At 38.2% G+C, this 26,154-nt stretch overlaps 1 protein-coding gene across 24 annotated transcripts in view; it reads right to left on the bottom strand.

Moving 5' to 3' along the window:
- ERC1 (ELKS/RAB6-interacting/CAST family member 1) overlaps window positions 1-26,154 on the bottom strand; it is a 293,279-nt gene that overhangs the window by 96,822 nt on the left and 170,303 nt on the right. For 16 of the 24 annotated variants that reach the window (XM_065035804.1, XM_065035828.1, XM_065035838.1 and 13 more), the window contains 2 exons: window positions 21,279-21,410; window positions 3,913-4,073 (listed from right to left, as the gene is read on the bottom strand). In XM_065035804.1, coding sequence (XP_064891876.1) covers window positions 3,913-4,073; window positions 21,279-21,410 — 293 coding nt within the window. The remainder of the gene's footprint in view (window positions 1-3,912; window positions 4,074-21,278; window positions 21,411-26,154) is intronic. The other 8 variants (XR_010467217.1, XM_065035905.1, XM_065035929.1 and 5 more) reach the window with 1 other exon arrangement.

Raw genomic sequence — 26,154 nt, 5'->3', positions numbered from 1 at the left:
GTTCTGTTCACCATTGGTGCACATAACATGAAATATATTTGTCTGGTTAAACTGTTTGCTGTGTTTGAAATTACTTCACACCTCATTTAGGATCAACTGAAATTACATTTCTGGCAAATAAACTATGTGCCAATTAATCAGTTTCTTTTGGACTACTTTCAATTTCAACCTCAACCTCATACCTCTAGACAATACTGCCTTATTGCTGAGAGGATGAACTTTTCAGAAGATCAACAACCTCAGCTTCCACTGACTTACATTTCAGTTGTGAGTGTTCATGTGCATGTGTTTGTATTTTCCTCATCTGACAGCCAGAAAATAAACATGTTGACTTATCAACCATTTAACAAATATTTTCAAGTGACTTGCAAATCATGCAAGAAAACTGTAGCAGAGATATGAACCATCTTCCTGCATAGCACTGTCTAGCTTGGCAGCTTATTTTTAATAGTCACCATCATGTAGCAATCAGGAGGCCTTTCAGCTCTGAGATTAAATCATGAAGGAATACAATAAACAGCTTCATTAATCTACACAGGCCTGGCTCATCTCTGATCAACGGCTACACTCTTTATCAAACAAAACACTACCTGTGGGATGTATTCATGTAATTAGAGACTACTGTGATAAATATTCAAAAGACCACTCATGTAAAATCGCATAAGAAATCAAAAGACATTTTTGACAGCTTGATTTTGAAACATAATTTATGGTCTATTATAACAATTCATTCGTCTGTAATAATCTTGATTAGTATTAAAGGAAAAAGAGGATAGTAAATTATTCTTGGACAAGCAATAATCTTTCTGTTGTGTGCCAGCAGAATGAAGGATTCCACTCTGAAGCGCCAACTACCTTATGTAAGTCTGCATCCCTTGAATTATAGGGTTAGCGGCAATTGCAATTAGCAAGAGAAGGCATAATTCAGGAAAGGGCTGTTGGACAGTTTTCCACGTCTGAAAGAACAGACTGAGAAATGCTCCAACTGGGACTTTTCAGCCCTGAAGCAGATGATTAGGAAGAATCTTCTGGTCCTTCTGACCATAACTGCCTAGTCGAAAAAAACAAATAATCTCTTCTCTACATGCAGACGCAGTGTCTGTTCCCCTTCCCTGTAAGTGCAGTGTCCGCTGCTGCACTTTTGGCAATTGCATGAGCTCGGCCCCAGATTAGACTGTTTGTGCTCAGTTATTTTCACACACTGCCAAAATTTGCTGACAACACCAGGAGAAAAAAAGGGAAAGGAAAACTGGTGATTTTCAACAGTTTATAACTCAGCTCAGCCTAAGCAGGTTTTTATGGGACAAAGAACAGAGATTTCTCTGTAGACAGCACTTTATTCCTGCCTAATTTAAAAGATTTGCTGTGAATGATGGAAACATTAGAACTTCTTAAAGAAAACATAACAAAACAAAAATCCTAGCAGTTCACTAGTATTTTTTTTACAGCAGATCAGGTTTGGTGATATAAATAGAGAGACCATTATCTACCTCTCTCATAATTATTTACAACAAAGCTTTTTTATAAAGAAAATGAAAATATTAAAGGAAGAGGGCTCCAAAATACATAGTATTTCTTTAAGAAGTGGAATTTCTTCCTTGGAATAATTCACACTTGAACTATTCTAGTGCCACAGTATTCCCTATGGAGTGTGACATGATCTTCTCCGGGTTACAGAGTCAGTAGTAAACACAAGTTCTACTCTAAGAAACAGTATTTTAAATAGATATTTTCACTAATATAATGTCTAGCAACTTCCTATGAAAACCCAGAGGTAACTTTCATGAGTCCTCTTGTTGCTTTAATACTTTTTTTCAGTCCCTATCTGCAGTCTCCTAAAGCAGCATTTCCTCAGCTTCTTGTGTGCTCCCCTACTAGAGTAGCTGACTGCATGGCCTTATACCTTGATCAAATCTCAAATTTAATCAGTGCTGCTTTTGAGCACCTCAAACTTTTCCTAATGATGCATACCCTAAAACACAGAAAACAATATTGCTTTACTATATCTTTGCACAGTATAGTGTACAACAGCTATCGTTTTCATTAAGGATACCCAAACAAGCTACCTGCTTCACAAAACCGACCACTTGTTCTCTTACTGTTCTTTTTTGAGTTCAAATAGTAGGAAACATGTTAACAACATTAGAAACTTTCTGCAAAACTAGAAAACTGAGATGACAAGAGCGCTGTTTATAAAAGGCGTAGGCTGGAAAAGTAGGGCAGTGAAGAATACACTGGAGTTTCTGTACATAAACATAAGATATTTAATTGACTGGGAGTCCTCAACAGAGACTTGTTTGCAACAAAGCCTCATGGTGAGGCTGAGTTTTTGAAGTTTGGATCAGCTTTGGCAGCTTTATAGAACTTTAACACAGACCAGCTATGACTAAAACATGCTCAGCTAGTTAGCTATACAAACGTAATGTTTTTTCCATCTTTCTCTCCATGTGCTGACAGCATTACCATTCTCTCCAGTGTTCTTCTTCCTTCTGAGGTACAATGGATCTACCAGTTTATGCAGTTCCTGATACTATATTTCAGTACAACAACTTTCCAACAATAACTTACTCAGCTAAGAGAGTTCACCATTTAGAAGAAGTGAGTATTTATATTGAAGGCTCTAGAGCTACACGATTCAAAATACATTTCAGGATATACTGTACACTACGTGTATATTTTAATGAGAAGGTTTGGCAGAGCAGTTTGGCAGAAGAAAGTACTGCCAAGTGATTTGATATGGGATTTATCTCCAGTTGCTTTGGATTCCCACATCACCTTAAGAGCTATTCTTCCCATCCCCCAACACACCAGCTCTCAAGGCAGTCAAATTTATAGCTCAATAAAATTTTTTATTAAAATAAAAAGTGTGGCTTTTAAGTACTGAAATCTTCCAACTTCCTTATGCTAGGTCTAGATCAGACTGTTGTAGGTGAATATGAAGCTGGGGAGGCTTAGCCCTCTTTATACAGCACTCCTAAGTTAGAGTTTCAAGATCTAAGCCACCTCTCTTTCCATTTTATAACAGCTGTTTTTCTATCCTTTCATTAAAAAAAAAAAAAGGAAAGAGACTAGCGTAGAAAAGTTAAATAAATAAATAATGGCTCACAAAACCACAGTGGAGGAACCACTGCTGGTCCTGCCAATAAAAATGTTCCTTCTCTTCAGGGCTGGCTAAACAACTGAAAGTGTTTCTAATGAACTGCTGGCAGCACCATCCATCACTGCGCTAAATGGATTCATGTCTCCCTAAACTAAGGATAACTATTTATCTATAATGCACAGTCAGAAATTAGGAAGTATTTAAGCCTTAGAAGTCTAATTCCTCGCTTCTCCCCACCTCCTCAAAGCCTGGTGTTATTCAGGCCTCCCCTTGTAAAGATGATGTGAGAAGTCTGACTGATAGAGAACTTCAAACTCAGTGCTAATGAATCATCCCCATGAGTTCGAAAAATACTTTAGCAGACTAGACATCTGCAGTCAGATTTTAGCATCACAGCCACCTGACATTATGTTCATCTCTTCCCTCTTCCTTTTTTGTCACTTGACACACTGACTTGCACCTTACCTTAAAGGAGATTTTATGCTACTCAAAGCAAGATGGCACATTCGTAAGACACACAAAATAATTGAGTCCCAATAGTTGTTTAGGATCTTTGAAGATGCTACTGTGCAAATAATAGTAGTCTTCTGCAAACAATCAAAAGAAATGTTTTTTAGCTCTAACAGAAGTGTGGAAATCATGTAGGCAATCCGTTGTCAGAAGTCACTTCTGAAGGCTTGACTGATTACATAGATAGCTGCTGTCTTCAGAGACATATTAATGCAGTGGTTGTTTTTAGAACAACAGGGATCAGAGAACAATTCAGAGATATCAATAAAACACACCTACAAATAATGAAAAGAAATACTTACTTCATTTCCAGGACTTCCTCCAAATGTTTCCTTCTCTCAGCTCGCAGGTTGGTCAAATGGGTTTCCTTCTCAGCCAAAGACTGTTGTGTAGAAGACAATTTAGCTTTCATTGACTCCAGTTCCTGCTTAACCTTCTCCATGGCCATCATCAGCTCTTCTACCTAAAGCATTTTTAGGGAAGACAGGAAGAGAGAAAAATAGTGTAATGCGATCAGCTGGAACTTATTAAATGTCACAACTAAATTGGAGCCCAAAGTTTACTGGTGCATGTACACTGCGTAACACTGCAGACTGGAAGAATCATCTAGTGCTGTTGACACTTGATTGAAGCAACATTACAGTCTGTGAATTAACGTAGTCTGGCCACTGGAATGTTACCATTACAATAACAAAGTACAAATCTTCAACTCTTCCATATCACTATTATAGAAAATGTACCACAAGGATAAAAGGATGACCTGTATATATTAAAGCTGGCCCACAAAAATGCTAGATATTAAACGGAATACACTGATAATACACCAAAAGGATAAAAAACTTTCTCTGTGAGTGATGCCTGAAAAGGAACTACATATACACTTTAAGAATCATGGTAATGTTTCCAAAACAAGGAGAAGACTGGGTTCCCACGAAGATGTTACACTACTTCTCTCACAATATCTGCTGAACAATGCTTATAGGCATGTTCTGTGATTTAGCAACATAAAAAACATACAAAGAGTTGCTGATGGCAGGCAAGTACAGCAGAACAATGCTCACATCTTTGGCAAATGGGAAAGGTTCAGAATTAAAATGACTGTAAATTCTAGCATAGATATTACACAGATTAACATCGTAATATTTTATTTGGCATTTGGAGCAGGTTCTCAGTTAAAATTTATCATTAATTAGCATGCAAAACCACAATAAATGTTCAAGTGTATCTACAAGTAACATACAAAAATCTCTGCACAATCTTTTAATAATTTTATAATAACACTCAATGGCACGCATTACTTTCATTGACTTCTTCCATATACGTTTTCTCTTTCTATCACAACCAAGTGTTCACAAACAATGTTATAATGTGCCTCAAATGTGAGAAACTCAGATGCTACTATTGCACATAATCAAACATTTGTATAAATTTAGTATGACAATACAGCAGTGCATTGCATTTATATTCCTGCATAACAATCAATTTGCGCTCCATCCTGGAAGTGAATTACTGCAATTATATTAAGCTCAGTTTCTACTGATGTTTTTACAAAGTGAGCTGGGCACATCACTTGCTACATAGGTGCTGGAGGATGGAATGTATGGAACATACTACCCCTTGCTTTAATAAATCCCGTACTCCTAAAGGCAGAGTTAATGACTCATGATAAACATAGATAACAAGATTGGTTTTCATCCTGCACCAGTGACAGAGCAAGAAGCATTGCAGTTCAGAATTAGCAGCTTTATAAAAATTTAGCATAGACATTATGTAGTGTTTACTGCAGAAAGCCTAAGTACTTCCACTCAAATGCACCTGACAACAAGAAGCAACAAATAAAAGAAAAATTTAAAATATACATTTATCAAAGACTATTCAAAATGTACAGCCAAGAATTAATCCAGTAATCAGCAAACCAAAGGAGAATTTCAGTGACATGTAGTCCAGACAGGCTAACACGTATATAATAACGGAAGTTTTCCTGTCTTATTAGTGTTTAGTGCGCAAAACAAGATCAGAAACTCTGACAATCCTTAAACAAAGAGAAAACTCCATAAAATAAAATAGCGAAATATATCAGGAAAAAATGAAAAAAAAAACCCAGAAGAAATAATGAATAGCAAAAAATACTACTAGGATGAAAACTGATGCCTGGAAAGAGAAAAATAGCAACATGCTGGGGAAGTAAAGGTGTACTAGTGTATCAACTTCAAGTATATTAACTTCTGCTTCCCTTGCTTGGATCAGAATTACCCACACAAACATTTTCCTTTAAACTGAGAAGAAAATAGACATGCCAACTACAAAACCCTCTCCTTATAAGAGAAAACAACCACAAACGAAAGATCCCCAGACCAACCACATCAATCAAAACAGCTTGTGTCAATCTGTCAGTTGCCAAGATAAAATGATCTTTGAAGCAACATCTTTTCCATAATCAGGTTTGAAAGACTTCTGACAGCTTTCATTCCATTCCCAGTCATCAAGGTTCGTGATGCTAACACTGAAGGACTGGTTTGGTTGACGCAGGTCTGCAGCGTAACAACTCTGTGATGTTAAGATGACGTGAGGAGGTTGGTGGCTGAGACTCCTAGGGCTGAGGGGAAAGACCTAACTCTGCAGGACTACTTTGTAGTAGTGGTTATTGCAAGTACTTAACCTTTTTCTCATTGCTCTGTTTGCTAATTCTTTTAATTCTAGGGTTATATTCTGTATTTTTGCAGGTTAACAGAAAACTGATCTATCCTGTATTAGGAATGGCTGGAATGCAAGTGGCTTTTAAACTGTGCCAACAACTCAGTTTACGAAACTGTCAGCACCTTCCTCCCTCTCCAGCAAGTACCATTTGTCATGCGATTTACTAAAGACAAAATTCACCAAAATAGTGATGACTGTATTCACAATAAAGACTTCATTGTTCGGATTCATCAAGTTATAGATATTCCATGGGACCATTTCAATTAAACTTCTACAAAACAAAATGTTTTATTTGGCAGCTTATGAATCTTATTGCAGACCTGTCTGTATACGTCCCAGTAAGCAGTCCTGTGAGAAACGATACAGGAATATTCACTGGAAGCAAACTGCTTGCAAAGCACATTTAATTTAGCCTATACAAAAAACTTCAAATCTACCCTTGATTTTTTTTTTTTCCCCTGAGAGCAGCTAATTATATAAAAAAGAAAAAATATTTGCCAAGAACCAGAGTTCTTGGCATGTTGAGACTTTTTCAGAGACATGTTGTTGACATTTTCAATTTAACTACAGGTAAGCTTGTGCCCTGTCAGAAAGTTTCCATTTCAGAAGGTGTAAAGAATACCTCTTGCTTCTCTTTTCTCTCTGCTCAAATGCTAGTATATAAAGCAGAGTGTATCTTTGACTATGACTTATCCATGATTTGGTTATCTGCAGACAGGCCTGAAAGACCTTCATGTATTCTGGGCAAGTTGGATCTGCAGAGAACTTAAATGGTGACTATTTTTTCATTGTTTTCAGGCCTTAAATGACCTGACCAGGTGAGAGCTTATCTCTAAGGAAGAACATGAAGCTGAATAAAGTTTCCATTAGAGGAGAGAGTTCCAGAGATACTGAAAAAACTATGTGAAAGAAGGCAAACGATGTCTATCAGATCAGTAAGGGATTTCCAGCAGCAGAAAAGGGAAACGTCAATATAGGACAAATTTTTTATGTAGAATTACGTCTCCTTAGAAAGCATAAAAGCAAGGTGGAAAGAAAAGAAAATACCACGAGGGAAGTGTATCTACCATGTCAATGGCAACCTGTAAAGAAATAGAAGAAACAATGTAACACCAAAATAATGAAGCCCTTTTCAGAAGCATATCTATTGTCTTAACCTCCCTGCTCCTACAAACTCTTCCTACAAACTCTGACTTCAGGCCCCTCTGATGAAACTGTACACCAGAAAACAGGCTGTTGCACAGACATACAGTTACCACAGTATCTCCAAGTATGTCGTGTTTGCGTTAAGCTTTTCTGGTCATTGGGTAATGTGAAGCCAGGGACTCCAAAGAGCTTAGTCAAGTTCCCCAAAAGTCAATAAAAAGACAGTGAAATTGAGAAAGGGATTGGATATGCAAAATATTAACAAGGCTGGGGATACTACCAACCCCTGTACTAGCTCCTGCAAAGTTTAATGATGATCAGCATAGGGAAGCTCGAATTCCCACCTCTTATATGAGGAGAACTAATGCAATACTGAAAACTTTTGAGATACAGTTGTATTTCAGGCCAGGAAGAAGGCTACATCGACTGATGTGCTTGTTATTGGTTGCCTCTTAAAATCAGAGCCCAAGGACTTCAACACCTAAGGCAAATCCAGACACGCAAGCTAACTAAAGCAGCCTTGGGGTTGCCAAATGCTTCAGAGTCTTTAAATTACAATGTAGTGGCAGATACCTTTTTCTTCCCATTGTGAACTTCTTCCTCAGTGATGAAGGTTCACCTGAAGAGAACTTTTCTACTGCACAGAAAACTGAAAGAGGCCTCCATAGCCCTCTCAGCAAGATAGTTCTGGAGCTTAATTTTCCACTTAAGTCTTTTCAGAGAAGCAGAGCAATTTTGGATCATCATCCAAGCAACAAATGCATAATGAATGCTGGGAACATGATGTATTACAATTCACCACAGTAGTACTGTGCAAATACAAAGAAGCAACGGGCGAAGTCATCAATATGGAAAAGAAAAAGAGCAAAATACCATGCAGTTGAAAAAACACTTGCAGGGGCAGAGGATCTATTCTGAGATGGTGATCTAAGCAATCTATATTTATATACTATGTGCATATAAAGAATGAGGAAAAGTCTAAAGGAGGCCCTCCACAGGCACTGCAAAGGAAAATTTCCTAGTCTTAAGTGACAGGATGTGAGTGCATCAATAGTTCAAATGTATATGCCTGGCTTAAGTAATATTATTAAGGACAGCATATCACTGGTACACTATAAAAAATGTTTTATATTGATGTTAGATAAGGCTTTTTCCCATCTATAGATTAACAATCTTTGCAGAAGAGACTGCATTTCTCTCTCTTATTCATTGTTTCATAGAATGGTGTGGGTTGGAAAGGACCTTTAAATATCACCTAGCCCAACCCTCCCGCTATGGGCAGGGATGTCTTCCACTAGACCTGGTGGCTCAAAGCTCCATCCAACCTGATCTTGAACATTTCCAATGAGGGGGCATCCACAGCTTCTCAGGGCAACTCATCCCAGTGTCTCACCGTGCTCATTGTAAAGAATTTATTCCTTATGTCCAGTCTAGACTTAGACCTCTTTCAGTTTAAAATCATTGCTCCTTGTCCTGTCACTACAGACGTTAGTAAAAAGTCTCTCCGTCTTCCCTATAAGTCCCTTTTATGTATTGAAAGGTTGCAATAAAGTCTTTCCAGACCCTTCTCTTCTCCAGGCTGAAAAACTCAAATTCTCATCCGTTTGTGGCACTTCTCTGAACCTGCTCTAAGAGGTCCATGTCTTTCTTATGCTGGGGGCTCCACAGTTGGATGCAGTACCTCAGGTGGGTTCCCACCAGAGCAGAGAGGGAGAATCATCTCGCTCTATCTGTGGCCATGTTTCTTTTTATGCAGCCCAAGATACGTCTGGCTTTCTGGGTTGCAAGGGCACATTGCCAGCCCATGTCTGATCCACAAGTATCCCCAAGTTCTTCTCCACAGGACTGTTCTCAATCTACTAATTTCCCAGTCTGTATTGATATTGGGTATTGCCTTGAACCAGGTGCAGGCCATTGCATTTGGTCTTGTTGAACTTTGTGAGGTTTTTTTCACTGATTCAGCTAAAGTTTCAACCATCCAGATGGTCCAAGGTATCTGTTAGTCTTGTTAGTTTTCCTCCCTCATTCTTTCTTTTTCTTTTGATAAAGTACAAAAGGCTGCATATTGGTCCACAATTGGAAGTCTCAAAGGGCATTACAAAGCGACTTGACTATTACACTAAGAACTCTGCTCCTAAGCTGAAGATACAGTACTTTAGGTGCAGCAATATGTGGGAAACTTATAATTTAATGTTTAATTACATGCCTGAAAACAGACACATTTTTATGTTTCTGATTGAAGGAAAGAAACAGTATTTCTTTCAATATACATCCAGACAGACTGAGCTATGGGATATGTGTTTATATTCAATATTGTGTCTCAAAACTTCCAAGCAGAATACAAAATGATGACATTTTAGAGAATACAAATATCAACACAAACAAAACATTTTCAATGATTATTGTATAAATCAACTACTAGAGATCTTATTTTCAAAACCACCTCGGCAGGCAAACTTGTATATTTAAAATTGTGGCTTTCTAAACACAGACCTTTCCTCTGTAAACAAGAAATCAGCATTACATGACACCATGTACTAGAAATCTGTACTTTTGCTCAAAATAAATTAGGCCAGCAAAACAAAAGAACTTGCAATTACAAGTCAGTAGTAAAAACACTACAAGGACTGAAAACAATAATGAACATTTCTCAAAGTGTCACTCACTCTCTCAGAGGACGGTCTCCTACTTTTCTACAGCTCTTGAGTTTTTAAAGTACTTTTCATTTCACTGTGTACATTACTGAAATGATAAAGGGACTGCAAATTTCTGCATTATCTTTTACTTCGTTGAACTGATTAGACTGCAGGACAGAGAGAAGGAAAAGAAATAGACATGAAAAGAAAGACAAAGACAAGCGTTCTGGCTCCATGCAAACGTGTTTGGATCCCAGAAAAATTTCCCAGAACAGATGTTAAGACATGGAAAAAGCACAGGCCAGACTTGGGACTTAAGTATGTAATTTAACTGCCTCAAGTAACATATTACAGGGGAAAAGCATTGAGTCTGACATAACTTGAATTGCCAGCAGGACCAGATGGTTTGCTTAAATCACAAGCTAATAAACCTTTACACAAAATAAGAGGGAAATGAATTATGGTTTCATCATAGCCCCATTTTCGTCAAAGCAGTAGGGTGGCTTTAGGTATGCTTAAATACTATATCCAAGATGCTTAACTAAACTCTTGGCTATTTTGAATTAAGGGAACAACTTTCACATCCTTATAGATATTAGGAAAGCTCCTAGGCATAGCTTTTTGAGAGCTAAAAATATCAGAGGAAAATAAGACAAACAAGTAAGCCTTAACAAGAAAAATCTTCCCCCCACCCCATCCTGATAAAAATAAAATGTAATTTCTGGTTTGGAAGGACAGCCCTCCACTAAGAAAAGAGCTGAAAGCTCTGCCAAGCTGCCAGCAGAAGGGTATAAGGCACACTGGTTCTGCCCCACCACACCGAGCGGAGCTCCAGCTCTGATTCAAGCCCCTCTTATTCACCACCAGTGCCTGAGGATCCATGTGCCCATATGAAGCCAGAGGAATGCACCATGGCTGCTGGCGTCTCTAATGAGACGTCACTAATCTTGCTGAAGTAGATACATAAGGGGTTGAGATCCTTTACCTTCATTTTTGTTCTGGCAGGCACTATAAGGATACAGTAGGGTGAACAGATGTTCACCTAAAGCAGGGCTGTCAAAACCATTTTCACCGGGGGCCACACCAGCCTGGCAGTCACCTTCCAAGGGCCTAATGTAATTTTAGGATTGTATAAATGTAGCAGTAGACAGGTTGGTGTGGTCCCCGGTGAAAATGAGTTTGACACCCCTGACCTAAAGAGAGCGGTTTTCCCTACGCTATCCATATCACCCTATCTAACTGCTACATTTGTTCTGCTCGGTCACTGCTAATGAACATTGCCACAGGATCCTATGCAGACAAGTGAAAAACTCTCTTTTTTTTTTTCTTCACATGTTAGAATTCCTTATTTGCAGATCTTACCTAAACACACTCAGAAATAAACACAGCAGAATACTGTGCAACAATTGGTTTCTATACATCATGTTTACTTCCATCTCAAAGAAGACGCCAGATTTACAGCCCACCTTTTGCCAGAGTCAGCTGTGTGTAACATTAGAGGACTGTGGCAGACTCCGCACAGGGAGGAGTATTTTGTTCACAATATAGAGGAGAGTTAGTGTCAAAGCTGTGAAAATGGCTGGTGGATTACCAGTTCTTCAGAGAAAAGGCAGGGTCTTCTGTTCTTCTTAATTTACAGCAGTAATTTTAGGAATGAACGTTGTGTTACTTTACATTAGTGTGTGGCTTTCTTAAGTCTTTGTGCCTTTGGTTTTTAGGTTGTTAGGGTTTTGCACATTCAGCATCCCTGATAAAATCCAGTGTTTCTGTGCCTTAACAGAACTGGTGCCACCCTCCCATTGTTACATAATTAAATGGCAAAAAGGAGAGGAGAATGATAAAGAGAGGGAACAAAAGACCACGGTCTGAAAAGCTGCAGGAGAGCTGCACATTAGGGAACAAAAGACCACGGTCTGAAAAGCTGCAGGAGAGCTGCACATTTTCTTATCACAGCGAAAGTGAGATACTTAGCTGATGTTTCTTGTTTCCTAGTTGGTCTTGCAATGAAGTTGGTCTTGCAATGAAGGCTTTCATTATAAAAAAAGCATCTGATAATGAAGAGGAGTTAATGCTCTGTGTTGCTCTTCACTGTCTCCACTGATGGTTGTAAGCCACAAAAACCACTAACATTTGACCAGATGATATCTGACATTACAATGTTACTCCTGCAGAACCCCCAGGAACAGAAATACAGGACTGTTTGTCAAGGAGTATGTTACTTGAGCATCAGTCAAGAGTGCTTTTTGCTCATACTTTGAGAGCACCAAGCTCTTGTATGAAGGAGGGGCAATCCAAATTCACAGATGTTTGGAAAAGGGAAAACTCCCGAGCCACCAGACTTCAGGACTGAACAAGTCACAGCTGCGTCCCGTTAGGATGTTTGGAGGTAGCTTTGACAGTTGTATCTCCTAAATGAGGGCCATAAGCCATATAAATAAGCAACAGCCTACTGCTGAGACAAGAGCTCTTGAGAAGGAAGCAATAACTGTCTCTGCTTAACACATACAAAATATTTGAGTCGGGCCTGGAAAAACTGAATTCTGATTTCTATTGAGGACAGACAGCTGTTGTAGTCTCTGGTATCTGAAAACTATAACAAGTTACAATTTTATTCCTGCATTTCCCTCAAGTGGAACCATTAACAAATGCAGTATTCTCATTATACTTTTTAACCCCTGCAACCATATCAAAGGAAGCTATCCTGTTTTATTTTACATGGCTGTGCAGTCTTAGGAAACCACCTTGTGTTTATCTTCTGTGGCTAGCAATTAATCTTTTCAGCTCCTTGGGAACACAGCAGCAATCACTACTTCAAGGGATAACAAACAATTCAAGGGACAACAATCTTGGAAAAAAAAAACAGGATTTCAATCACCATTTAAAAATCTCTACTGAGGCAGAGAGTCCAGAATTTAGCACATTCTGCACAGTTTTGCACACACTCATTTATCACAATTTACTACATCCAAACAAAATCTCTGGAACTATGGTTAATTAATGATACTCCAGCCACAACTCTAAACACGGACCTCTTCAAAGTAACTTGACCTTTCTTAAGGTCCATTTAGGCTGTGATTGCTGCTAAGGCAGCAGTAGCAATTGGGCCAAAGGAAGACTCGGCTCAGACTAATGGCCCAAGGATTTCAGCAGTTTTTCATGAGCTTTCTGTAGATCGTTCTGATTTCCATTTTGCTGCATTTTAGACAGTTTCAGGTTAACTAGGATATGTCACCATGGCAGACAGTTTAGACATAATTGAATAATATTCAAAGGAAATACTTAATGCTGTGCTACATGGCACAGAATAGGTTGTCAGTATATATAGCACTGATTGACTCTCCAAAGAGAAAAAATTCTGAGATGATGTATTAACTCACTAGAAGCAGTGAAAAAATGGTAGGCTAATTCCACATACAACTTTAACACTCTTTTCCCAAAAGACATTAAGGGTCACGAACATAAATGCATGAAAGCACAGTTATGATGTGAAAGCACACACATTGCCACGAAAAAGTTGAACATGTGGCTAACTGAAGACGAACAGTCTCACTGGCAAACTCAGGAAAGTTTCCACCTCCACTAACTTGTGGAAGAAAATCTCTAGCATTGTAGTTAAAAGAAAGCAAGCAGCAGAACACAGAGACAATAACTAAAAAGTAATCCCGCCATACTGAGCCAGCTGAACTCAAGCTGAAACTCGGTGAAGGCTTTGAAGGAATGTGACGGTAAAGAGCAGTACAGCAAAGTCTGGCAGCTTTTGTGTGTATAGGAAATGTTTGAAAAAGAAGAGGCATACTCAATTTAATGAGCCTCAAGTGTGTCACTTTTCTGTGTTTCTCTGTATAGGATAATGGTCTTGAAAGGAACACAATTTCTTTTCTTGCACTTCATGGATTTTAGGGAAAAATCGATTATGTCAGAAAAAGGAATTTATATGTTAATTTTATGGATCTAATGTACAAGTCTAATGAACTTTTCTAATGCTTTAACCTACATATTATTGTATCACACATCTAAGATCACACTTAAAGAACACAACTGGAAAAAGGGAAAGAAATTCAAAATGAAAAAAGCACAAGACTAGCTTTAAACAAATATTAACACACGTATTTGGCTGGATCCGTACAATTCCAAGAAAGCATTCATGTAACCAAATCTGCATGACTTTCTCCTTCAAACCAGACTCAAAAGTAACTCAAGACTTTGATTTTCTCTTGAGCCACAACAAATAAAATACCACCTAGAGGTAGATACTTGAGAAAATAATGTAACAGGTAGAGAGACTTCGTCTAGAATAATTTACTATAATAAAAGGCATAATGTGAAATCAATATTCATCTATTAAACAATAATCAGGGATAAAAATCCAGACAAAATGACCTTAAAACCAGCATTTCTAACATTTCTATGTAATGGTTTCCATCAGTATTCCTTATTTCATTAAATCTAAAGGTGACTTATGTGGAGAAATACTCAACGTATATTTTGAACAGAAGTTAATTATAATTTCAGTATCCTCAGTTCTCCTCAAAGTCATCACATTTTGCCCACTTTGCAACCTTAAACAAGTGCAACAATTAAACAAAATATTTAGAATTTTTTTCTCCTATAACGTTAGAAAAATATCTATTCTTAATTTTTTTTTTCCTATTAATTCTTCTTTACTGGAGACAAAAAAACCCCAAACAACATAAGCCCCCATCTAGGCACAGCTGAGCACATCTAAGACAGAAAAGAATAAAAATTCCACTCTGTTCTACCTCTTTAAAAATATGTTACTGAATACAGAAGGAACTACATGTTATAACCGACACCGCGATCACCCTTCCCATGTAAAGAGTGTGACTCAATACAAATCTGGGTTTTTCTAAAGGAAGGGGCTATGTAATCCATTTAAATACCTGGAGAGAAGTAGTAACTTGGGGAGAAGCAGTGCTTCTAAAAATGACTGCAAACATATTCATTGACACACAGGGCACAGTCAACTCTACCTCGCCAAAATGTTTTCTCTAACCAAAGGAATAGAATCAGACAAAAGAATGAAAACTAAAAAATGGTATCTTGAAAATCAATGGCAAGACTACACTTCACACTGACAACTGAGTTAAAAAGCTCTAAAACCAATTTATATCAGTGAAAGAAATTAAAATGTAACCTTTTCAAAGTTATTAAGACATACAGAAGAAGAAACAAAAAACATTTATTAAAGGCAAACTGTTTAGCATCTGTTACAGAGCAGTCAGGATCCTGACATTTCTACAGTGCTCAGAAAACACCTACGGGTAAGTGGTTCATGAGAAATTCCACTTTATATTTTCCATTTTCAGGGAGCTGTAGGAAGTAACTTAATCTGTCAGAATTGGTGCCGTGAGATAATTCCAACACTCAAGATATTTTAGAAACTATTTTAGACCTATTTCAGTAACAGAATGCTCAGCACAAAGGGTATGCGTTTTAATTTATTTTGCATTTTTAGAAGCTACTTGATAGGGTAGGGTCCAATATATAATAACTCTGTTTCCAGTGTAGTTTCTATTCTTGCAAGAAAAGGCAGTCTAAGCAATAAATGTTAGAAAATTAAAACAGGACCAAAACAGTGGTATGATGGAAGTGCAAATGAGAGGTGCCATTCAAAACCTGGGTAGAATTACTGTATAGTAATTTACAGGTAAGAGAAAGGGCTCTTAGAAGCTGTACTCTATAGACAAACCTCTGTAAACCTTGTACTTAAAACAGGTAAATCCTGTTGAAGAGGAGATAGGGGAAAAGGAGAGAACTGTGGAAGAGGTTCTGTTGAGTTATTAACCAATTTCATATTTATGTTTCCTTAACAAACAGATACGAATTTTGAACTAGGCACATACAATAGAGAATTTCAGAAGTCTTGTTATCAACATATTTTACATGTAATATGCGCCTGTAAGAATATTAAATCCTGCTGAAAAAACTTATAAAGATAGTGGCAGGAAGGAATTAGCATAAGAAAATACATTTAAACAATACATTACTATTACAATTTTCAATATTTTATTTTTTCTCAAAAGGCAAAGCAGAGGAATCTGTTAGGTGTAGGATAAAAAGATACAGTGTATTAATACAGATACAGCTATTTATAGGTCTACATATTTCACCTCATTTAAGATTTCCTAATGAGAACCATAAGTTCAAAAAAAGCTGATGGGAGGTGTCAAGACCAGATGTCTAACTCAGAAATTTCAGTTTAATTAACTACTTAAGGAAGGAGGAGTGAACAGGTAATGGCCAGTGTTTAATGTGCTTATTTGCCATTTTAGGGTAAAGAGTTAGATGTCAGCTGATACTATATAGATTGAGAGGGTGTTTAAGCAGTGGTTGATATTGATGAGAGAACAGAGCTATACTGCTATCAATGGAAATACTATTTAAAATTCTAAACCCTACTGCTTTTCAGATTTGAAGGAAATGAGAATAAGATAAACATATGCGGCAGTCAGGCAGTGCACCATCTCACTCACTGAAATAGCGGGCTGTTGTAAAGGCCACAATAACAGCTTCTCATAAAAATATTTTTAGTAATAATATTATACTAAGCAATTCCTGCCTCCATTTGTCAGTCCTGCCCCCACAGTTGAATGCTACTTCAGATGTGCCTCGAGTTCTGCATGGGGATCCATGAACCAGATCAGTGAAAAAATTCCTTCAAAATAAGATAATACTTATCATAAATTAGGTCACTGCTCCACTCCACAACATGGTCCCAGCAAGACCCAAGCTGGGAAAACTGAAGGGACATGCCCTGAAGTATGGGGATGAAAATGAGCGAAGAGAGGGAGGGTGTAAGTATCTCAGGTCAGTACACATTTGTGAACTATGCCCTTCAATAATGAAGGCTCAAAATGCAAGTTATTGTAGTATTGTGGTCCCTGAGCCAAGGACCTGACGCTACTTATTATTGATTGACACTGAATCACAGAATCTGAACTTCTGTCTCACTTTCTTCCACAAAAAGGGCCTTATTCTTTCATGAAAATCAAAACACGTTTTCAGCATTGCTCTGCGAATAGTGCTGATTACGACTAAGTTGACATATAAGATAACACCCTGTCTCCTGCTACAGGAGAAGGGATGGTAAGATGCACCAGGACAGTGAAAGAAAGTTTGGGAGCAAGACAGGGCTTTTTGTCAAAGACAATCTCCAGCAGTTTCTCCTAGGAAGTAAAACAACCACTCTATTTTTGGGTAGGAAAAAACCTCTTCTTCTTCCTACCCAAAATCCCTGAGGAATGTAACGATAGTTTTACTAAAGTAAACTCAGATTTGGTTCATTCAGAAAAATTGCCTGGTTCCACATTTGATTTTGCCATCTCTAATAGAAAGAACTTTATAATAGAAGTGTTTATCTGAGAAATCCTACCTTTAGCCTTCTGGAGAGTACTTAAAAAGAAGTCTCCATATACCTTCTGACCTTCAATCTAGAGGGCTGAACTAGTGGGATCAGCCACAGTTGTCCATAACCCCACAGCTGTAAGGCATTTACAGTAATATTTACATACAGGATTCAGCAGGTGCATCAACAAAACCAGGTGAATATGTTAGAACAAACTTGAAGGACTTTCCAGTCTTTATATGTGTGCAAGACTCCCTCATCTGCTTTCTATGTGGCAGGTTTTCTATTAGACAGAACAATAAGGTTAATAAAACTGTGTCCAAGTCAGTGGGTGCCCTGCTCCCAGTGGGAAATGCTCAACTTTATTTTTGTGACAGACGCCAAGAGAACAGGTCTAAGATCCTGAAATAAAGAGAAAGCTTCAGTCAGCGGGAGGCATTTTGCCATATATAGATTGTGTGTTAACACGGTTAACACACTGATATCTTCAAACACTGGATTAAAGAGTGCAAGGTTTTAATCTGAAACAGTTATCTGAGAACCATGAAATCCTGAGTAGCTTCAGGGACACTGTAATTCAAATCCGAAGCCTGTAAAATACCTGGAAACCATACATCGTGAGATGATGGAGGGTAGGATTGCACAACACAGGGCTACAAAAACAACATCAAATATCGGGGCAGAGGTACACACAAATGAGATGTCCTCATACCTTGAACCACTTAAAGCCAAAATGGTTGACCTCATGCACTGATTCATTAAACAGCTTCAGACAGGCAGTGAAGTGGCAGAATGGTAGAAAACAAGATAAACAGAAGAGAGGAAAGAAAAAGCATGCAATTAAAAGCAAATTGTAACCAGTCTGGACAACATTAACATTTAAAAATCATACATATGATTCATACTCGGTCTAAGAATGATCCTAGCCTATTACTGTTTGTAAAAATAAAATGATATGCCATTAATACCATATAGAAAACAGAGCCTTGCATTTTAAAACTCTAAAGCTATCTGAAGCTCTCTTTCATAATTCTACAAGGAACCTCCACAGAACATAATAAAACAAAGGGGGCATTCTTTTAATGTAATTGAAGGAAAGTCTCCTCCTCACCTTGGAAAAATAGCTGCTTGCCATCACTCGTGTTACTTGACTGTATTTAATTGATAGCAAGCCAAAATCCTATTGGACAAAATGGGGCACAGCAGCTCTCCCAGTGCTGTCTGGAACAAGACACTGCGGTTATTTTCTTTCATGCCATCTTGCTGGTCATGTTTTAAAAACCATGATTGGTCAGAGCTGGTAGTTTAGTTCTTCTACTGGAATAAGACACTGCTGTCAATCATAGGTGGTAGAGGTGCTAACCTTTCCCTCTTTCGATCCTGCTGCTTCCAACCCACCCTTCTTTCTCCTCCTCACTTCTGTACACATACTACATCCAAATTCATTTCTTTTTCACAATACTGTTGCCCACCATATTTCACCAATCTTTTCCTACAAATCTTAATCCTCGTGGCTCTCTTCCCCTCCTCTCAGTCTCTCTCTCTGAACCTTATGGCTTATTGATCCTCAGGCTGCACATTCCCTTGCTTTGCCTTATCTCTCAGATGGTACACCCAGTTCTGACTCTCTATTCACTAGCTATTCCTCTTTTTCACCAGGCTCTGAATGTCTGATCTCACTGTGTTCCTCTGGTGGTGAATTCTTTTGAAAAGCCTCCTTACAGCAAAACCTGAAATCTGTGCATTTTTCCAAAGCACTACTTTCTTTCCCTATTCTTGTTTCAAGATGCCTTGTGTAAAAAAAACTTCCCTATGACAACAGTTCCCTGTTTTACTAACCCAGACTTATTTCTCCTCCTCTCCAGAATAAACCTGCTGCTAAGACCTCACAGGGGACAGACATCTACGAGGAGCTCATGCTCGATAGTCTGAAAAGGTGGCGTCCTTTCCACCTTGTGACTGCAGTCTTCCTCACTACTTAATTTCTTTTCATCTAGGACAGAACTTTCACATTTTCGTTCATCTAGATGGCATCTTTAACTCAAAACCTCCTTTAAAAGGTTATTTCAAAAAAAATCTTGCAGAATGTATTCAATGGAATATCTCTGATATAAGACTTTTCTGATCGCTTCTATGTAACTGCAGTTCTTTGGTAGGATTTCTTAAGTGTCTGGATCTATGCAAAAACATTTCTTGTGTAGGTTGTGCCCATCTGTGTAGTAACCCCCTTGTCTGCAGTTTTGATCATGTTAATGCTACTAGCCTGCTTCTTTGTTAGTGCATCAAATGTAAGCTACACATCCTTTGCAAACTGTACTACAACCACCTTTCACTTCCAATACTGAGATGACCTGTGATCATCCTCTAACACAAGCTTCATTAGGCATGCATAAAATCTGTAAATGTTCATCTTTGTGCTTACTTCCCACACTTCAGATACTTTTAACTCCTACAAAATTAACACACTACCTTCTTCAAAACTTTCCCTCAAAAAATTCATCAAGCCTTATGCGTCTTGTTCTGTTTCGAGCACAGACATCACAAAAGGGTAAATTCTACAGGCTGCTAGGTGCTCAAAGAATATAAAAATGGTCACTTCGTCTTGTAACAAAGAAATATAAACATTATGACATCCTAGGCATCAAATAATACACTATTTTTTTACTTTTGCATCTCAGCATAGAACCCGCTCCTTTGTGAGATATATTTTCCTTTCAAGGAGATCTAATCTTTGATGTGGTATTCACTACCTGATGAACATTGCTACTTCAGGCATTTTTCTGAAGGCTACAAGACGTTTCAAAAGAAGGCATTTTTGAAAGTGAATTTCATAACATTGTCTAGGATCTTAGGGTACGGAAGCAAGAATTACCTTCAATATGTCTGTCAGCAAACAGCTGAGCTTGACTCTAGCCTAAAGAGAAACAGCTGCTTTCTTCCTGAAAACTTGGATTATTACTAAGGTATTTGTATCTTCCCTTTCATTAAAGTATGCGACATAAGGACGCATGTCAGAAAAAAACCTCTTAAAACATTTTAAAGTGCACTTAGTCAGAACTTTTAAAATTTAAATAACAAAAAGGAGATCACTCCATTGCAATGCAACTGACCAGCTGCTCCTGTTTGTTAGTTATGGTCAAGTAAGGAACAGTGAAGAACACTGAAGAGGCTCACAAAAAGCACAGTAAGCATATGTCAGGTTTAGCTCCTGCTTAACAAAATCTCACGGAATTTTATTCTACTTTCAGTGTGTTTTCTTGGTGATTACTTACGTGAGTTACAATCAGGTATGTACAGGATTCTTCTGAGTGTCTCATCAGTGGCATAAAATCAATTAATGCATAAATGTTTACACTTGTGGCTTCAGCACACAAGAGTATATTTTCTGTGTGTGTGCTTGGCTCAAGCCAAGGGATTTGGGTCTTTATCCAGTTGTTTTGCAAGTAAACCAGACTGTGGTCCATGAACACAACCATGCCAATAAATACATTCCATGAACAACACAAGTGAACCTAAGTATGCTTACACATAGGAAGACAGCTTTGACAGGCAAGACAGATCAGAAGAGTTAGTACTTAAAATAATATTTTAAAGCTCAGGATACCTTACGGTTCTTTTTAATTTCAAGAAGATCTTACCTATGAAATACAACTTATCATGAAGGCTTTGCAGACGTTATGAGTTCTGCTACCTAATGTTGGAGCAAATATACAGGATCATCAAACAAAACAAGCTGCGTTTCACAGCAAAGGAGGGAAAACAAGGCTTTACTGTCTGGTTACTTTCCTAAGAAGACTACCAGTGACTTGATAAGATTGCAGACCTGTTTCTCAGCATTCATCCTGGCTGACTCCTCTTGTGCTAGCACCATTTCCCGCTCTGCAGTTATCTGAACACTTTCTCTGAGTGCCTCTTCCAATTCTTCAATCCGATCATCCTTTTTACGTAGATTGTCCTGGAAAATGATGGGAGACTAGGTGAAGATGACTTGATTGGAACTACAGCCTTTTAATCAACCAAGTTTTATGCCAACCAAAACGTGTTTCTCCCTCCCAAGGTGCAACTGCAGGCAAATTATCTTCACACAAAGGAAAGATGAAGCGATGCAAGAGTAGGAGGAAGATTACAAGTAAAGAGAAGGAGAAAGCTAGCAAAGCAAGACCTCATAGCAAGAGTGCTTGCCCTCTGTGTTGGACGTACACGGTCCTGTCAGATTATACAGCACAGATAAGCAAGGGTTGTAGGTAAATAAAGATTAATAAGCAGTTCCAAAGAAGCAGAGAAGCCAGAACTGGCAGGAAGGCAGCAGGCATTCAGCATTGCCCATTTGCTCACACATTCACCAGCAGATGAGGTAAGAAGGGAAACATAGCGCTGCAGTTTGGAATTTGCCATTTCCAGGTCAAAGGGGAGAAAAGCAAACATTAACCAAATAGAGTTTTCCATTGTTCAGATTAAGTCTTGAAGGAAATTTTTCATCAAAAACTCCCTAGGAATTACAAAGGGTTCATCTAGGCTGCCTGAATCTCAGACATGTAAGTATCAAGACCCCCCTTAAAATTTATTCTTCGATTAAGAGCATCTTCACAGTTGCAAGTTCTGATGTCCCACATGTATTCAAAGACCATTGAAGAAAACCATATTACTCCTCAGAAAATATACTGTTTCACTGGTTTATACAAAGAGTGTAACTTAGAAAAACGATATACAAAACTGGTGTTGTTATTTGTAAATGAGACGCTCCTTACTTTAATACTGCTAGGAAAATAAACATATATCTCTGGTTTCTGCTGTAGCAGCTTGGACAAAAGACTGCAAAGCAGGTAGTCCTGACCATGGCTGCTTAACAAATCCATCAAAAATGAGCAGCCTGATGGAAGATTTCTGCATTTCTTGTCTTGCAGATTGGTTTAGATCATAGGGTTCAGATGAGCTATTAATGCACATTTAAGTTATCATATGGGCTTTTTAGCCACCTCAGCAGCAGGGGAAGAATAAGAAACATTTTTTTGTATTTTGCTTTTTGTCAGATTTACTCCTTTGTCTTCCATCCTTTTGTATTTAGGACTGAATTTTTCCACTGTTTCTTCAAGAGTGTTTCACACCATATAAAGAATAAGGAAAAAGATGACTGACTTGGAAAAAATTTGACCTTGCAACCTTCATAATGCAAAAATTAGTCATTGGAGTGTAAAGAATGAACCTGACTGATTCCTTAATTCCTGCTTTCTAGCATTTGAGATACATCACCAAGGATATTTGTTGTATGAACACCATTGCTGGCAGCCTCAAAACTGACACTTTCAATGAGATGTTCCAGCAGAGAGGCAAAGCTTTGTATCAGAACATTGCAAGACTTCTGGCACCACTGGCCTTGCATATAGAACGGCTGACGGTATTTGTTAGGCAACGGTATTTGTTAGGCTTTGCAGGCAGAGGAGCTTTCTGCTGATGGTTGCTTTCCAAAGCGGAATCAAAGGGCAAGGGGCAAGTAATTGCTGATTTCTAAAGAAACAAATAGATCTTCATTTCAAAAATAGGAGTTGCAGAACATGTTTTCATACTTTTTGAAATCTCTCTGAAACACTGATAGTATCTTCCAAAACTACTTTATGGTTATGATCAGGCTAATTGAAGACTTGTTGAAAAGAATAGCAAAAAACCCCAAAAAACAACAACAACAAAAAAACCCCAACAGATAATATTAACCATTCCAGACATGAAAACTATTTACTTGCCCATCTGCATCACACAATAAATATTGACTGTAATTCTTGATATATTATTAATGGGTAGCCAAGGAAGTGTGGAAGAGTAGCTCTCCATTACAAACAACAGAAGTGGGGAATGGTTCATTTGAACAGCTGCATGTAAAATGGAAACTGCTTCAAAATAATAATGCAGAATAAAACATTCTAACACATAAAGTATGTCCACTCTTCATCCCACGCAAACATTTAAGAGCTGAATTTGACAATGTATTAACCTTGACACCACAGAGTGCTCTATTCAGACAGGTAATCTCTTGAGGGACAGGAGAACAAGCAATTGATGGCACCAAAACCAATCAAGACAGTACCACATTACCTGCACTTGAAAAATCTGCATTAATATATAATTACTTTTCATAAAATAATATAGAAACTTTTACACATATACTAGAGCATTGCAAGTTAAAAAACAAGCAACCAAGCAACCCTCACAAAAACCAAACAAGTGTTGACTTACAACCAACTGCCTAGAAATTACGATCTTTTAACTTTAGTCTAATACTAATAACCCATCCAGGAAGGAGAGATTAGTCTACATTTTTTCGCTTTCTGCCTCAGGCAAACCTAGTTAAAATATGTCCAAGTTTACACTTGTAAAGGTGTCACAATGTGTGTAACCACCTTATGAAACCACACAAATGCCTGGCAGGAGTAGCAGGTTGTTGCTTCACAACACAGCACCTCCACTAGTGCAGAATAGTCTCAAGACACTTTAATTATTTTGTTTCTACCTCTTTGATTCATAAATCATCGATAAGCATTTGAATTATTATTTTTTTAAATACAAGCTGCTATTTCAAACAAAACATACTAACAGAAAAAAGTAAACAAAAGCAAACCAGCATGTTTTTCCAATATTGGTGCTAAACTCTGAAACATGAGAGGCTCATGCTGACCTTCAACCTGTGCTGCTGCTGCTTTCCTCTTTTTAGTTACATGAAGTAGTATCTCTTTACTGTGATAAGCATTAAACTCTGGAGAAAAACTTCTGTTAACTGTAACTACAGTTGTAACATTTTTCCTGCAGTGACTGATCTCTGAAGCAGCAGACTAGAGTTGCTTCATATATACATTAGAACATGGCACTGAGGGCAAATTTTTCTTCCTGTATTTTGATAAAATTGCAGAATGACAAACAGTGGCAGTCTCCTTTCATGTAGCTTATACAGATGACTATTCAGAAAGGAAAAAAAAATATATTAACTTACTTGTATGGTAACTGGATTCTTCAAGATGTATTACCTACCCAAATATCTCCATAACCTTCCTCCTCCCCTCTCCTCTTGAGTTCCATGTGCATGAAACTCCAGGGCAGAGATGGAATTAAACTGGGATAGAGGAGATAGCTTTGCCTTTATGCTCACTGGTGGCAGCACAAAGAAAATGAAAAACCCATTCCACATCACAGGAGTGCCAAGAGTTCAGGCACAATAAACATTTTTGCTACCCATACTATGATTCTGTGGCTGATTTGTATGCAAGACTCATTCCAATATATGCCTGTGTGAAAGCCTGAAAGGAAAGGGAGGTGTGACTGACACACATTTCTGGGCTTTTTCTTTCACTTCAGGAAGGAAGTGGTAGGATGTCCAAGTGATGCATGTTAAAAGGATCTATCCATTTTATCTATCCTGCATTCATGAGATGTGTAATCTGCCATGAAGTTTGATGAAAGTGCATGAAATAGGATATGTTTTCACTGAAACACTGAGGTTCAATTAAATCTGAGGTATCCTGGCAAACGTCTTAATAACTGTGTCTTGAGCTAAACTCACAAAGGTCTTTATGGTCTAATTTCACTCTTTGAATTGGGATGAAGGTGGATTTCTCTAGTTAATGCTTGGGAAAGATTAGTTAACAGTTTGAGAAAGCAATTAAATGCTTCTTTTAACTGTTAAAAGGAGTTTTAGGACTAGCCAGTCACCTAGGTAGGCAAAGATAATTTTCATCTAGCCCTTTAATTAATGCAACAGCACATTTTGCCTCTGTGCACTCATACACCAGAAGAACACAGTACTGGAAGTGTTTTGAAGTTGGAGCCAATTATTTCTTAAACAGTGAAATCATTACATCATGACAAGTGAATGAGAAGACAGGAAAAGGACAAACAGTTATAGACACAGACCTAAAAGGGAAAGGCAGAATTGATTATTCCTATGAGAAACTGGCAACATCTCTTCCTGAGAGCTGCCATGCTTACTTTCAGCACTTAAAAGAGGCCTATAAGATTGGGACAGAATTTTAGCAGGGCCTGTTATGATAGGACAGGGGGTAATGGTTTAAACTAAAGCAAGGGAGTTCAGGCTAGACATGAGGAAGAAATTTTTTACAATGAGCGCGGTGAAACCCTGGCCCAGGTTGCCCAGAGAGGTGGTAGATGTCCCATCCCTGGAGACATTCAAGGCCGGGCTGGATGGGGCTCTGAGCAACCTGATCTAGTTGCAGATGTCCCTGCTCATGGCAGGGGGTTGGACCAGATGACCTTCGAAGGTCCCTTCCAACCTGAACCATTCTACTTTTCTGTGACACTTATTCCCTGTTACTCTAAGCTTGGTGCTCCCAATACAGCAATTCCATAGGTATGTTGGTTTTGTACAGGCTCTCCTCATTAGCAAAAACCTAGACAGACTGAAGTACCTTGCCAATACTAACAACCAGGTTTACTATTTAGCAGCTCATGCAGGGTGCCAACAGCTTTCACATTTTGCTTCAGCTGTTGCAAATCACCACATTTGTATTTTTTAAAATCTATAGGGACTGTGCTTCTATATAACCACAGTGGGTCACTGCATGGACTATAGGAATGAGACCCAAGGCTGACAATATAGCTGTGAAAGGGTTCTGAAGGGAGCAAAAGCAACAGATGTCTCTGGGTTTGGGGATTTCTTTGGTGTTTTTGTGTGTCCGGTTTTGTTTGGTTGGTTGGTT

The sequence above is a fragment of the Columba livia genome, chromosome 1 (genome assembly GCF_036013475.1).
Source record: "Columba livia isolate bColLiv1 breed racing homer chromosome 1, bColLiv1.pat.W.v2, whole genome shotgun sequence".
Lineage (NCBI taxonomy): Eukaryota > Metazoa > Chordata > Aves > Columbiformes > Columbidae > Columba > Columba livia.
This window is presented reverse-complemented; position numbering and strand designations above follow the sequence as displayed.